The following is a 17,089-nucleotide window of genomic DNA, read 5'->3' as shown; positions in this document are numbered from 1 at the left end:
AATTATAGATTAATCTCCCCTAATAGTTTGATACTTTAATTTTTATAAACTGATATCCTACAAAGTCACACACCAAATAATATCTCTATCCCTCTCTTAAAAACAAGATATAAAATTAAAATTTAGATTTTAACTTTACTTAATTATGCATTGTTGTATATCCAAAATAAAGTATTTTTTTTAATCATAATATATGTTTATTTCATTTTATTAATATTTTATGGTTCAACTATGATATTCAATTATCTATATGAAATTAATATTAGTTTAGTTGGTATTATTCATCAAGTTATGTCTTTAATTTATCAAATTAACCTTAATTTGGTTAATATTAAATAATTTTATTTAATTAATATTTACATATTAAGATTTCTACATAAATTTTTTGCCTTAGACCCTAAATAATGTTAGGCCACCCTTGTGTATGGTTGAAGTCATTAGTGGTGGCACATGTTGTGGACTATGTTCCCGATCAAAGTTCCACTTTGGGACTAAGGAGAAATGTTATTTGCTCAAAAATTAGCAAATTGGAAGCCAACTAGAATGAATTGTTGGAGACAAGTAATGCAGGAATAGGGCGCCTGCACTGTCGGTTTTGACAATGACAAAAGTGTGCGCATGTATAGCTAAAGAGAATCACGGTAACTACAGCGAATCACCTATGTTATTGTGTGGTCAAGAAGGAAAAGAAAGTTCACGGGGTGATCACACTATAGCTAGCTATACTCTATTCTATCTCCTTCCACCCTTGAAAGGATGGTTTACTTCACAATATAGTTCTATTGTTTGGTGAAATGTTGCAACCCTTGAGAATTTATATGACTCTTCAAGGAATTAAAACATATGGTTAAAGAGTGTCTCTTATGGCTAGTTTAGATGTAAGGGGTGTTGGGCTTTGTTTGATCTAATTTGACAATCCGACTTGACTTGAATAATATTGTGTAGTTTTTAATGGGAGATTTACTAAGGCTTAGTCTATGGAGCGAAGGCCTGGTCTGATAGGTCCAAGTTGTAACGCTCATGGACAAGCCTTTTGGGGGTCCGGGGGCAACGCTCCCGAGAAAATTTTTTGGGCCCGTTTTGTATATATAGAAACCAACTTTGGTGATTAGGATTTTTTAAGAGGTGGTGTTGCCGTGTTTTTTGAGAGTGAGAATATTTGTAGACTTTGTATTTTTTCTCTGATAATAGTGAAATCCCTGCAACTCCGTGAGTGTAGGCAAATTACCGAACCATGTAAATATTGTCTTGTGCGTGTGATTGCTTTCTTTTAGCATGTATTTTCTCTATTTTTTTTGTTTCTCACAGGTTGGGATTTCGGTGCAATTCCCTTCAAGGGGAGGGAGGAGGATAGGAGTAAAGTAAAAATGGCTAGAAATTAACTGATTTTCAATCGACTTTACTCTACTCTCCTCTACTTCCCTCCGTCCTCCTCCATCCAAATTGATCATTAGTGAAATGCGTAACTCTTGATAATTGATTATATATAACCTCCAACAAAAGGTAAAGCTATTAGGAGCAGCACAACTCCCCATAGGGTTGTAAATTCATGAAGGGCTAGATTTATATTTTTGAATAAGACACTACAAATTATTGTCAGGACATATTCTAAAATCAATCATCTCAACATTAAACGGTAAGTCCATGATTTCCCAGCAATTGTTATTTTTATTTTTGATGTTACTATAATAGGGGTCAAATCTGATGACAGCTTTTGTTCCATTATATAGTAACCATATATCTTATCTCTTTACTTTTACTTTTACTTTTGTTTTTTGTTTTTTGTTTTTATTCTCCGCCTTGGATAAGTTATTACATAATATCGTATAACTTTTATGTTATTACGTCTATATGTAATTCATGTCACATTAAACAATAATGAGTGAGTATCATACCCCTTCAACATTACAGTATGTAACTTATGTGTGAGAGACCGTGCCTCCCCCTCCCCCTACTTGTGCGGCGGAGCCATGTTTTTTCCTCTTAAGAGGCAATGGAGAGGATCCCACTGTTATTATTTTCCTTCCCAGGTCAAGAATTTTACAATGAAATCGTCATTTATTTAATTGGAAAAATAAGAAAACTAGATTGAAAAGAACATTGTCTTATTGATAAATTGAAAAAGATACAAATCTTTGACAATAACCAAAAATTACATCACTTTACTATTTGAAACAAAATACAATATTTTGAATCCTAGTTACAATCTAAAAATAGAAGATTACAAGGAAAAAAAAATCTAAGAACATGACAAATCATCCACATGATAAAATCATATTCTAGGCATGCATATTAAATATTAAAAGAGATGGTAAATATATGTGTGATGTGCGAAAAACTCTAATTCTAAGAGCATGTGAGCATGTTGTTGAATCAAAAAATTCTAGTCATGCAAAGACTAAGAACAACCTAAATCTAACATGCTAATCAAAAGAAAAACATATTAAAAACTTAGAAACTAAACATGCAAAGATCTAAGACATAAAAATAAAGTGATTAAGAAACTTTACCTGCACGCACGGCACTCCAAAGCATTTCAAGGTAGGCAACATCTCAAGAGGGAGAAGAATTCTAAACTTTTTGAGGTTTCAAATGGATTTTTTTATTTTCTTTTTGAATTGAGGGTGGAGGGGGGTTTTTATACTAGGAGTGTGGGAGTTAGGGTTATGTCCCTAGGCAATATAAGACTTAGGACAATTAGGTTTTTTGAGCAAAAAATATAGGAATAAAGGTCAACTTGTGTGGGGAGCAAGCTGAACCGAAAAGGAAGGAAATCAAGGAGGTTGGCTCCAGATCTCCCAGGTCCTTCCCATTTTTGTTTCGTTTGTTTCTGTTTTCAATTTGGACATAATTTCTTCCGAAATTCGACTTCTAGTTTTGATTTTCTTGGTCCTCAAAGTTAGCAAATTAATTCCAAATATGTCTAATTAATTATTTATTTATTTATTTAATTAACCAATTTTCACGTATGCTGTTGGGCTTTAAAAAATGATTTGACCTGGATTAAATTTGTTGCATGCAACCTTACCATAAATCCTACCCTCAGCCAATAGGACTATGACACATCATCTAATTCAAATTGTACTAAAATAGACCAATCAAAATTAAGAGATCATATTCACCTATAGTCAAAATCTAATTCATGCAAGTGCACCTTACCATTAAAATTTATTTCTTTGATAACTTTTAATGATTTAATCCAGTTGTCCAATTAATGCTCATGAACTGTCGTTTTGATTGTTATGACTCAAGCTTTGTTTTATGAAAAGTATCGATCCGAGGATCAAATGACCAAAATTACAGTCTTGCCTTGAAAACGTGATATGGTACAATGTAATACAAGTTAGGTCAAATGGAAGTTACAAAATAGGGTGTCTATATTATGTTACATCAAACAATACAAGTGGTATCATACCCACTCAACATTCTTTCTTCTTATTACTATTTTTTATTTTGTAAGCTTTAGTTGTGTTGTGTTACCACCGGGCCTTGTGCCTGAGTGGTACCCGGGCCTTAGTGCCTTGTCAAGGTCGGGGGTTCGATCCCCCTATAAACCAATTACCCAAGAAAAAAAAAAAAAAAAAAAGTTGTGTTGTGTTGTTACTTACACCATTCTAATTGTTAGAGGTGGTGGTCATGCTGATGCAAGTGCGCGCACCTATGTATGTATGTTGGGGCCTTGCAAGAAAAAATTGAATATCCCACCTCCAATAACGATCGTTCCTGTTCAAAATGGCAGACTCACTAACGATTTCCAAGTACAATGCTTCGAGGTATCCAAAGCCCTAGCACAAAAGGAAAGTGTCTCAGAGCCAATGATAGCCAACCACGTTTTCAGGGTTATGATTAATAGTACTTTAAAGATAAGAAAAGTTCCCATCACATTATTATTGCACACTAACAAAATTAAAGAGAACCTCTACATGCAACATGTATGGCTGCTTTTGCAATTATCATGTTTTTTTGTTGACTTACGCCATTATTAGTATATATCTGGAAGTTGCAGGTCAAAGCTCACAGAAATCCTGACAGCTACCAATATTCTCAACCCCCACCACAAAAAGAAAAGCTAATAAGAACATGCGGCTTTGGTTTATAGCCCAATCACTGTGTAAAGATCATCTATGCCGGTTACATCACTGCTTTGTATTGAGTTTTTGGTTGACCAATAAAAATTGCTAATATCACATGCAAATGTTTGAAATGAATCTTCATATTTCAAACTAAATACTGTAAATTTAAAGAACTGTTAGATCTAAAAAAAAAAAAAAATCAAGGACCGAGTGAAAATGGAGATACACCTCTTGCCTAAATCAAGTGAAGGATGATAAGAATTAACCTGCAAATTGGAATGATCAGAAGAAAACATTAGAAAAGAAAAGCCAACCTGTGAATTAGCTAGGCTAATAGGATTTGAATTACAAATATAAGAATGCGGCTCGGAGAAACCTGCCTAAATTACTAATGAGTTGGACCCCAAGATAATGGAAGAGCTCATCTTTGTTTCACTTGTAAAAAGTTATACCCAGTGCATAAGACTACCACTTTTGCATGGTTTTGAGAGAGATGATTGGAAGGTACTTGTCATCTCACCAAGTCCCGGCTTCTGTATACAAAAATATGACCCAATAATTCCAGCTTCAATGATCAGCTTCTTGTGAAGGGGTTTTGAATATTCTTATAGGGTTTTTCAGAGAGAAATTTACAGAGTCAATTAGGCATGCTGGCCGCCTCCAAAATCTGTAACTCAACTTGGTTACTTAGCAAGAACATTGAACCAAGGAGGCGGACAGAATGCCAAATTGGCTCTGCAACAAGGCCCCTGATAAACCCTAAAGAGACTGAGAGACCAAAGTCTTTGAGTTAAAAAAATGGAGAAGAGACTTACAGTTTTTTTTTTTTTTTTATGAAATTTTTGGATAGTGGTCTTTTGAATATTGGGTCTGGCATTTTGTAGAAAAGAGGGTGCATGAACGTGCATGGTGGTGTACGGTTTGCGGTGATATGGTGTGGGCGTTCCCATATATATTCTTCTCTAGCACATTTTTAGGTGCAATCGTGTGCATGACTTTGCATATCATCCATGCTTTCATTGTTGCAGTTTTCAGACAAGAATGCCCTTATTTTTGCAATAGTGACTAAAGAGTACCACCATGATCAATTGTAGAAAGAGGGATTTTCCCAGATATTGTGCTCTCTTTTGTAGTGTATATTATCTTTCTTTTGACTATTGGGAGTTCTTTATGTGATAAATTTTTACCATGGAGTTCATGTGCTTCTCTTATGCTTTCTATATGCATGCCTTTTGACTTGCTACTAAAGGAGGACGCAAAATGAGTTGTCCTTGTCTCCCACTCAGATTGTATTCCTTTGTCAACTCTCTTCTAATTAAGGTTCCAATTAGACTCATAAGAAAAATACATGGCTTGTGGTGTGAACTCTTCCTGTCTTGGGATCCAGACTACGGTATCTTTTGGAATGATTGCTATAACCCAGTAGAACATTCAAAATCGATTTTTCAATGTTTTTCATAATTGCTGATATGATTTGTTCTAATTGAGATACGTAGTACTTCATTTTCAACCGAGTCATCACTGATACTTTCACAATACCTATCACAATCAACTATGTTAACAATTATAATAAATATTGTACCTAGGTTTATTGTTACAAATACTGATTACAATGTGTACCCCCATTTATATTGATCTCAGTGCCGGCTCTATTACATATACAATTAATGCAGTCATCTAAGGCCCAAAAAAAAAAAAAAAGGCTCTCAAATTTTAACCAATATGATTATTTATTTAATTAATTAAGCCCAAATATTAGCCAACAAATAAAATAATATTTTTTATCAAATGAAAAACAAGAAAAAAGAGAGAGGAAGAATGCTACGTCCACAATATTTTTCACAAATTTTTATAATAAATTTTAAGTAACAAGTTATTACAGGCTATGAGTGATGGCAAAAAAATAATTTCAGTTGAGAGTTCGATTTAGAATCAATAATAATTTAACATTTAAGATTTGTTATGAAAAATATCATGAATGTAGCACTTTTCAAAAAAATAAAAAATAGAGCAATACACTCAAAAAAAATCACAACATTTTTCACAATAATTGAGTTGGCAACATTTTTCACTATCAATCTACCACATCAAGTATGAAAAATTTTGTCAAATTTTTTATGTCTATATACTTTCTAAAAAAAAAATTCTACATAGTTCATGTTAATTAGTAATAATTTTGCATCTAAAACAAGATAATATAATTTAAATAATGTTTTATTTTTTAAAAAGTCATTTAAATATATTAAAGGACTCAATTTCAATTTTCGTCTTAAACCCTCAAATACACTAAAAACTTGTTTGAATGGATGGAGAGTAAAGGGGAGTAGAGTAGAGGGAGGGAGAGCAAGTTAAATTATCTTATTTGGATGTTTTTTAAAGGAGGAGGTGGAGATATTTGGAGGATTCTAACTATTTCTAATCCCTCATTTTTAATTCTCCCAAAATTGGAGAGATTTTGAGAAAGAGTAGAGTATAGAAATGTTTGACCAAATAAATTACCAAATTTACCCTTACAATATTTACAAAATTACAAATTATAAAAATGCTAATTATTCCCCTCTTTTACTTAAATTTTAAAAACATCAAAATAATGTGGAGAATAACCATTCTCCTCCATTCTCTTTTTCACTACTACTCTCCTTCTCTCTATTTCCTTCTACTCTCTTCTCTCTCTCTAAACTTTCAAACATAGTATAAGCCGCCCTGGTTGATCTTTTCAAGAAATATGCGGATGTGGCATGGGAAGGGAATATTACAACTCCAAAATACATACTAATTGATCTTTTCAAGGAATATGCGGGTGTGGCATGGGAAGGGAATATTACAACTCCAAAATACATACTAATTGATCTTTTCAAGGAATATGCGGGTGTGGCATGGGAAGGGAATAGTACAACTCCAAAATACGTACTAATTAAGTAGTCAAAGCCATGTATATTGCTACAAATCATATCGTCAACAATGATCATGAATATGAATAGTTCAAATCATGACTTGTATATATCTTTTGGAATATGAATAGTTCAAATCATGACTTGTATATATCTTTTGGAAGACTGAACAAAAAGACAACATCATCTGTGGCGTGATCACTTTTTCTCCTCATGTACAGTCTCTATTCTAGAAGAATGATTATCTTCTCAAATAACATTGTAACACATGGCAGAATAATTCCATCATTTTCACGTTATCGATCACTGTCTCACTGTCTCCTTTGTATTTATGTTTTCTTCTAGTTATTTTCATTTGAAGTTTAGCAGTACTAAGCCTGTGCAGGAACATGGGTTTGCATTATTACAAACAGTACGTACCAACCTTAGCATATATCGAAAACTTTTCCTCGTTCTTTCAGAAAGCAGAACTCCAAATATAAGGGACTTTTCTTGATTTGAAATCCCACATTGATTAAAATAATGAGATGTAGTAGTTTCAATGTAAAAGTGTTGGCCGCAAATTGTTAAGAATACTAGAATAGTAGTGAGATGTGCCAATCACATCTATAGAGTAATAGGGAAGGAGGTGATATCTTATGTATCACATGCATGCAACATCTTAACAATATTAACGTTTTTTTTTCTCCATTTTTTTAATAATAAAAATTTAACAATTATTTAAAAGAAATCTATGAAGTTTGCTTATGAATAAAATCTTGTATGCACGGATCTTATAAGACCAATGTCTCACTGACATGTGGGTCATGTGAGATCCACATGTCAGTGAGACATTAGTCTCATTAGACTGATACAAAAAATACTATCTTCCTCTCACGCGAGTGTGTGAAAATAACTTTTTCTGTCTCCTCTGCATACATCCTTTGTGATAGCTCATTGAGATAGGTGGGTTGGGTAAAGGTAAACTTGGGCCCTTGGCACCTTTGAAAGACATTGGCAAAGAAATTATATGCCGGTCTAGCCTTGGGCATGGATCAAGGTACTGAACTATAAGGCATGATTCATTTGAGGAATGTCATGAGGATTGTGGCTTAGAGGGATTATGAGGTGAAGGATGTTTGGAAGTGGGAGGCCATTGAAGAGTCTTTTTTCCCTGATTGGTGTCCTTGGCACCATATGAGTAAAAAAAAAAAAAAGTGTTATAAGGTGTTTATCCGCGTGACACATAACTGTCCTAGAACAAATGACAAGTGTCATTAGATCCTTAAGGGTTAGATTTAGATTTTCTTGGAATCTCTACATATAAGTAGAAGCAGATTTAGCTTCATTTATAAGATCACATCTACCCATGCACATGTTCTAGCCCATCCCAAGTCATACAAACACACCTCGCAGCCCAAGCAAATACCCACAGCCTACACAACATTATACCATCTATAAGAAAGCAAACCTACTCGGCCAAACAGCCCATGTCCAATCTTGTGTTTCCCATATTGAACCAACCTACTACACACTGTCCAACCTACTGGGCCAAACAGCCCATGTCCAATCTTGTTTTTCACACATTGAACCAATATACTACACACTCAAACAGTTCAAACCTTCGTTAGTCGTTACACAACCCACACAACAACTAGCTCATGGTCAAGCCTATGTAAGGTTGCTATGGCTCACCGCTGCACATACCACCTACAAAACACACTGCTTGCAACATACAAGGCTGAGACCACAAACCATCACATTCACAAGGCCAATAACATACTGCCAGCTTAGCCTACTTGTGTAGTCACGCACCACCAAAAGGGTCAACACAACCTACTCAACCCATGGCCTGCTTCCCTCATGACCATATATTTGAGTGGTTAACATGAGTGCAAGATGCCACCACATGCAGTCACTCATTCTTGAGGATCAAGTGTCTTAACGCACAACTAGTTCAACAAGCTGAAGTAATTAATAGAAGGTTTTTTTTTTTTTTTTTAACATACAGAAACAACAGAATGGGAGAATGTTTCTGTTTGTTTTAGAATTGTATGTATACAAATAACAAAGACCCTCTTAAAATTCTATCAAGAATATTGTACTCTTGAATGGAGATAAAGTTCACTTGTGACGAAAATAAAGATTGAAATTGAACTATTCTTATTAATCTCATATAAACTATTCTATGGCTTTTCCTATTTTATTGTCCCGACTTTACAATCTTATTATACAATATGTGGTACTATACCAGAGAATGCTCATTCTGTCCTCTATAAATAAGCACTGTACTGCAACAGGAATACTAGCCTCTGGAACCTGCCACTTGATAATGTAATAACAGGATCCAAAAGGTTGGAGAGGAACCCCCTGATGATCTCATACATCTTCTATATCAATCACTATCATGAAGAGGGAAGGCCATTTCCAACTAAGGAGTCGTTATCTTCAACTACATCTTCAACTAAATCTTCGACTGGGTTCTCTTCTGCCCAAACAGCCGCATCTTGATACCCAAGCAGGAAGAGCCGGTCTAAAACATGATCTTCTGCTGGCTCAAGTGCCCAATTGAAAAGCTGAAATGGACAGAATGTTCATTGACTTATTCACTGAAAAAATGGAGCACTCAATTAAAGAGCTAAAAGACTACCTCTCGGGGGCTGGCCCTATCTTCAGGATTACAGTCTGGACTGATCCCAATTCCTTGCAACCCCAATCGACTAGCTGGAAAAGCGCAAACACGAATCTGCGAAGCAACAAGGCTCAGTGATAGTACCTTCAGGAGTAACCTCAAAATTTGTGCTTGCACAAATGTATCTTGTTTAGTTCCATAATATTTTTTCAGGTGTCCTTACAAAAGTGAACTAGAGGCACCATGACAAGTTGAATAACTCTACTCTATTTTTGGTTTTTAAAGAGAACATGAAATCATTAAAATAAATGAATGCCGGTGCACATTATACAAAAATGCATACATTCTCACTTCATTTTTTTCCGATAAATCAGATGTATTATTGAAACTAAACCAGTTACAAACGGGACCTTTATTAGCCTCAAATTATCACAGGAAACCTGAGTAACAAGGTGCTAACAACTACACACACCAACTCAAAACATCAATGATGCAGGAAGCACAAAGAAATATTTATTTTTATTTAGTCTTATTTAAATTTGGAGTCAATTGTATTTTTATTGGTTAATTGTATTTTATTTTAGGTATTAGTGATTACTTAGGTTTATTAGTATTTTTATCCAATATCCTAGAGTCAAAGTTAATTTTTGTAATTCAATAATTGGGATTTCCCAAGTCATTTAGAATTATCATTCCTTAGTCAATTAGAATTAGGGTTTTGCTATGTCAGTTAGAATTAGGTTTAGTAGTCTACATAAGCATAGTTATTGTACTCCTATGGAGACAGATTATTTTGATGGAATAAAATCTCTTGAAATTTTCCAAATGGTCTGGTGTTAACCCTAGTCAATCCTAGTTGCTGACTCCTAGAGGTTCTCTTTTACTTGGTTTCGACTCCAAGCAAGTCTAGGTGCTAACTCTTAGGTTATAGCCTCTGTCTTTCTATTCATTAATTTTTGCATTCCATCGTTTTGGTGCTGTGTCAAGTATGTTGCTTCTTAGGAATCCACATCTTCTTTGGCTTACTTATCTGTTCATTCTTAAAGCTTGGGACCGCAGCTTTTTTAGCAGGAGAGCATATGTATTGCATTTAGCACACTTCAATGGAATCCAAGGTAATTGATTCGCAGCAAGATGACTTATCATCCCCCACACCAACTTCAATTTCCCCTAGGAATTCTGCATCCAAATCAATTTCCACCAATATCTGCGCAAATCCCAATCTTTTGTTAGTCTTTGTGATGGTGTCTACATATATGGGCTTTCCTACCCCACTAGCTGCATGACTCAGACAAGCTGGGTTCCAATATCAAATGGGTATCCTCAGATTCTTGATCCAGATCAGGATTATCTTTAGGGAAAGATCCATCAGGGGCATGCCTGGCTACCATTTGCACAGTATTAGAGGCTTTTTTGCCGTATGCCATACTCGCACCTCAGGAACATTATCCCTACTCCTTAGATCCTCAAATTTGAAAAGGAATAACCATTCTCAAAAGACAATGTTTCCACCAAACCAAACTGGCTCCACAAAGCTTCCGACCATATGCTTGACCAGCATAAAAGGCAAAGGCTTCTAGAAATTGACCCACTAAACTTGTTTCCCACTTTGCTGTGCCAGCCTCAACCACCTCCTATAGTGGTTTAAAAATCACTTTTCAATCGACTTTAATTAGAGCATGATATTCCAGCTTTGAGTATCTCCTCTGTTCTTCCTTGAACAGAGTCAATTAGTCTTGTTCTTGCTAAATCACAGGCCTAGAGTTTGTTACTGGTTCTAACCCACCCAGTGAAGTCAAAGGCACTTCAGGCAAGTGCCTAGCCCAGTTTGTTGCTAAATAATTACAGGCTTAGAGTTTGTTACTATGCCCAAATCCAAACTCACCCAAAGTATTATGAGCCTCCTCAGCTGTAGATTGTCCAGATCATCCCCATTTGTTACATAGGCTAGGTCATTACCAACTGCCAAAACAGAATTTCTTGCTAATTTACCAGTTTTAACAAGCATGTGTGCTCCACTCATCATCTTCACCAGTTCTTGATCTTCAACACTCAAGAAGTAAACATGACAGATATTCAATTACAATGGGCATGTTCGAGGAAACACATTCCACTCATCCCCAATCTTGAACATCCTCTTGACTTTCTCCATGTGGTAGATTATTACAAGAGATCGCCTTTACCTCACTTCCAACCTTAAGGCTCTTTTCTGCAGTCCCTAACACATCACTGTCAGTATTAGTCTCCAATGCTCTGAATTTGCACTCCTTCCCTTCCTTGGCCTCACTAATATCTACTAGTGCCCAAGCACTAAATGATACCCAATATGTCTTCCAGAGTCACCACGACCTCTTCTACCACGTTTCACCATCTCCAACCTAATCTATCAGTTCCCCAGCAGGGGAGAATCTCCCTCAATGAGAAAATCAAATCTTCTTAAACGCAAATCACAATACTGTACTCTATCTAAAGATTGTGAAAGGTATCAAGAAAGCTTCAGATGGATTCCATGCATAAGTTAGACCTTGCTAACTTGAGCTCATCCCAAACATCTTACAATACCAAATCCGTTTAAATCCTTCCAAATATGGCTTGGCTAGTTCTTCATCAATTGCTGCTAGTTGCTAAATCCAATAAGCAGAATGTATTGGCCACCTTTGGTGTTAGTTTTGTAAGTGATAATGAAGGAGAGAGCCTAAGATCACCACTTCACAATGTTTTGCAGAGAATAAATTCAATTCCATCACCACAGAATATGAAGAATGGACACGGAAAAACTAAGTCAAATTAGTCAAAAGTTTTCTGAAAAAATCCCAAAGGAGAATCACCACTGGTCTGCTACTGTTGCACATTTTCCCAAACATGCCCTCTACTACTGTTCAGAGATAACTAAAACAGGACATAATTAATTTATACAAGAGTGGAGGGCAAAGCACGATGCTGGTTTCACATAATTAATTTATGCAACCACATGGATTAAATGCAATGAAGCTACAATTTTGTAAGGTGCATCAGTGTATTAAACATACAGTTTTTCAACTTAAGAACAAAACCATGAGTCATAACAAGTTAAATCATCTCAAGCAAATACCGTCTGTGCAGCAGATGTCGGTGGCATAAACAACGTCAATCCCCCATCAATGCAAAGTCTGTTTCGAAACAATGTAGCTGGTCTAGGTGCAAGATATCTGCACAGAAGTATATTTTCCGGTCTACCACATTATATGTACTAATACAATAGCAAACATTTGAAATATAAATTGGTATTTTAACAAATCACCCTGGAATAAAGGAAGAAGTGAAAACTGCATTGATGACATCTTCCTTGGAATCGAACGTATCCACCAACAAGCCCCTAGGCCTCCAAAGAATCTGGGTTACAGCAACTGCAACAAAAGAGATCTAATAAGAAGTGGCACATAGAAGTGAATTGAAAAGTCTTCTCTTTTTTTTTTTTTTTTTTTTTTTTTGGAAACAGCAATAGACCTCCTCCATGTTTTATGTCATCTGACAACACACAGCCCTTCCAACAAATCAGCTTTGTTCAAAGCAATTAATCTACTATTTTTATGCTCACCATATTCAATTTTTTTTAATGACTACGCTGCCTTCATTGTATTATGCATAAGGAAACTGCTCCCTCCTACAAAGTACAAACATAATATTCCTCTTTGGCAAACCCTACAAATTTAAAATATTTTTTTAAAAAAATACTCATTGAATAATCCCTTTTTTTTGGTAGGTACATATGGGGGAGGGGGAGGTAGAGGGGGAACGGGAGGTGGGGATAGAATAATCTTCAAATATATTTTTTAATGAATGATTATTCATTATTATTTTTTTTTCAGCTAAAAATCTCTATATTTGCAGATTTGGTATGAGTGATCTGCTAGTTTTATCAGTGTTCATATATTCCTTTCTTTGTAGACTTGATTGATTATTTGAATTTTAGCTTGTTTTTCTTAAGAGGGATTCTATTTCACTGCTTCTAAGAATGGATTTCCTCTCTTTCCAATGAAATTTTTTTAGTAATCAAAGAGATAAAGTGTTCCCCACTAGTAAACATCTGTATACACAAATCATATTATGCACATTTAAGGAAGCAAAAGAACCATTCTTACCACGAACCCTCCCGGTGGACCTAATATGAACATCATCTGGCAGAAACTTATCAAGAACATCTCGAAGAACAGCCTATGCAAAGAAAAATTGGACAAAATTAAGAATGCTTGGAATTTAAGCAAAAGATTTATTTATGATATTAAGTTGGCTCTCTCATTTTCCACAGTGCTGTTAGTTCATAGAGCCATAAGATCACAAATTTGAAAAGAAAAGCCAAAACTCAACTTTGTATCACCACATTCCCAAAAAATAAAAAAATAAAATAAAATTATTTGATAATTGCTTTAGTTTAATTAAAAAATAAAAAGAAGAAGAAGGTAGTAAATACCCAAAAGACAATAGAAAGTCTAAATTGCAAATCAAGCCACAGGAAAGAGGACTTGCACCCAATTTCAAGTCTCAAGTTTTTAAAGATATACCCTTTTGTCTGTGATTTCATGTCTATTACTTCATTATGCCTAGATGTCATGGAGTCTGTGTTAAATCTAAAACTATGGAATCTAATCCATAAACTGTTTACATTTCAGATTATTAGAATTCTAGTTGGTCCGCTAGTTTGAAAGATGATAATATATTTCAGTTTAGGGAGGTCAAAAACATAGATGACAATGGTCTATCAATGCCTAGCCCTGCATTGAGCTTTTTACCTTATTTTAAGGAAAAATGAAAAACATAAGTATTTTTTTTTTCTAAAGCCTAGTTCATTGACTCTTCATATGAAATAATAATAATAATAATTATTATTATTATTATTATTATTATTATAATAAAGACCTTACTAGAAACTACATCAAGATGCTCAACAGAGGTGAGGCACTTCCCATACCAAGGAAAAAAAAAAACATTACATTTTTATAGAGTAGTTTTTTTTTTTTTTTTTTTTTTGATAAGTACTTTTATAGAGTAGTTTCTAAGTCCCATACAAACTCAACTAACAAAGACTTCCGACATTTTGTAGTCAGATACAAAAGCTATGCAATTAACATTCTTAAATATTGATTGCTGACTGGATGAACATTGTCATGCCAAGAACACAATGACAATAAAATCAAGAATGATTCATAGAGCCTATTCTCAAGACATATTCCAACCTGTTACTAAATAAAAAAAGGACAAATTCCAACCATTGAAACTGCTAAACTCACTATAGGATATATCAGGACATCTTGTTGTGTAGCTGCGTATCTTACTGTAATTAAATTCAAATTGATTGTAATACTGCAGAAAAAGTGGACATAATCTCTAGGTCCTAAAGATATGAACAAGTGTACTCTAAATTGATAAAAGTTTTGTACCAATGAAGGTTTGGAAAGTGTTAAAGCTTGAAAATCAGTTACTGACATGAACACTCACGTTGATAAACTGCAAAGAGTATACATCTGACATCAACAATATTTGAATTCCACTACAAAGATGGATATCAATGTTGGACCACATTAACTTGAAGTACTAAGGATTACATCTCAATTCTTTATCTAGGCAACCATTTACCACTATCTTTTCTTTTCTTTTCTTTTTTTTGATAAGTAACCATTTACCACTCCAAACATGAAAGAATATAAGATTTTACTCAATTGAGATATATCAGTATTGAACTAAGTGGAGTAGAGGCATACCCCAAGCCGAAATGCAGTCCCTCTATTCCGGCAATCTTCAGCCAGGATTTTGGTAGCTTTCAAGGCCTCTTCCATACTTGCTCCAGAGGCAATCACCGCACAGACTATTGCACCAGCTGAGGAACCAGCTAATGGCGTGGTCTCCTGAGTCAGAGTATACATTCCAGTTATGAATATAAAGACTTGACCAAACGATTATATTGTTCATTTTCTATGAAGATAATGATTAAGATTGCTGTTGTCGAGGAATAAAAAAATAAAAAGTAAAGAAACAAAATTCAAAAAAGCATAACACAAGCACACTCTAATAAAGTCTAATCTCATATAGTCACTAATACATTCAAACTCTCAGCAATTACACTAATCGCTTGTAATGTATATATACATCAATAAGTCTAAAGACAACATTTTTCCACAACTATTAATGTTGCTCCAATCATAACTCGTCACCTCATGAATTCGTGTAATGCTAACTTCTACATACATACATTCATAAAAATGCTAACTTCCACTTCAAAGCTCACATATACCCTCAACAACCATATTAAATCAACAGACATCACTTGTTTTGTCACGCACTGCCAGACAATAAGTCGAAGGACACAACAAATTCCACAACTTTTTTCAAAAACTGCTGAATTGGCAATCACATTTGTGATTGGTGTATACCGAAAGTGACATCAGCAGTGGTCCTATTTGAAAGTTACTTTACACTAATCACAATTTGCTATCTCAAAGGAGTTGTGCATAACAAACCAAAAATAATAATAATAAAATAAACATAAAACTTAGTACCCATTTGTTGCATTGTTCAATTTCGACGATATTAGTAAAAAAAAAAAAATCTTTTTATTAAAATTAGACATGACACAATGACAAACCTTGATATAACCCTTTTCAATGAGGAACTGAGCGACACCGAGATGGTAAGGAAACAAGAGCCCAGCAGCAGAGAAACTAAACCCAGGACTCGTAACGACACGTCGTTGACGCTCAGCTTCCACGTCCTTCACTCTCTGCTCCCAAACGACGTCGGGTTCAATCTCATCCTCCATCACAGCCCCAATCCTCTCCTTGCTACTACTACTACCATTCGCATAAAACCCACTCCCATTCAAGTCCTCAAACATGGCCACCGAACCCACCTCCCCATTCGGGCCCTTGCTGGGCCCTCTCCGTATGAAGAGCCGCGACGCCAGGCCCAAGAATAGCTCGCCGGTGGCGACGGCGAACGACTTCTTCTCGGTGGCGGCGAGGTCGGTGGGCTTGGAAGACGAATTGTTGTTGTTTTTGGTGAAGGAGAGGATTTGGGTGCGGCGAGAGATAGTGCGGCGGTGGGTGAAGTTAGGGTTTGGGGAAGAAAGGAAAGAAGGGTTGGAGGGTGAGAGTAAGAGAGAAGAGAGGGAGGGAGCCATGAAACTTGGAGAAGAAAGTCTGCTGGCTCCTCTACAGAAACGAAGTGAAAAGTAATGCATTTTTAACTTCACTTTGGCTCTTCTTCTTTCTCTCTTTTTTTTATTTTATTTTATTTTTTGGTAAGACTTTTTTTTTTAAGGCCAAAATATAAATTAGATCTTCAAAATTTGGTGGATTGTTATTTTAGTTCTGAAAATTCTATTTTTGTAATCCATCAATTTAAAAAAAAAAAAAAAAAACTTTACCAATTGAGCACCTGAAAAAAATTTTCATTAATGACAGTGACAACAAATATGAGTTTACAATATCAAAATGACAAAAATTAAACTTAAATTCTCAAAGTGATAATTGACTAAATTT

The 17,089-nt window shown here is 35.1% G+C and overlaps 1 protein-coding gene across 1 annotated transcript; it reads right to left on the bottom strand.

The window, feature by feature from the left end:
• Positions 1 to 9,083: 9,083 nt before the first annotated feature.
• On the bottom strand, positions 9,084 to 16,807 carry LOC126715844 (uncharacterized). Its single transcript, XM_050416655.1, has 7 exons — positions 16,195 to 16,807; positions 15,314 to 15,457; positions 13,697 to 13,769; positions 12,856 to 12,961; positions 12,667 to 12,763; positions 9,594 to 9,689; positions 9,084 to 9,519 (listed from the first exon to the last, which is right to left on the bottom strand). The coding sequence occupies exons 1-7, from the start codon at positions 16,786 to 16,788 to the stop codon at positions 9,349 to 9,351; spliced, it is 1,281 nt and encodes a 426-aa protein (XP_050272612.1). The 5' UTR covers positions 16,789 to 16,807; the 3' UTR covers positions 9,084 to 9,348.
• Between the last annotated feature and the right edge of the window lie 282 nt (positions 16,808 to 17,089).

The sequence above is a fragment of the Quercus robur genome, chromosome 2, assembly GCF_932294415.1.
Source record: "Quercus robur chromosome 2, dhQueRobu3.1, whole genome shotgun sequence".
Classification (NCBI taxonomy): Eukaryota; Viridiplantae; Streptophyta; class Magnoliopsida; order Fagales; family Fagaceae; genus Quercus; species Quercus robur.
The sequence above is the reverse complement of the archived record's forward strand: the minus strand, read 5'-3'. Positions and strand labels throughout refer to the sequence as shown.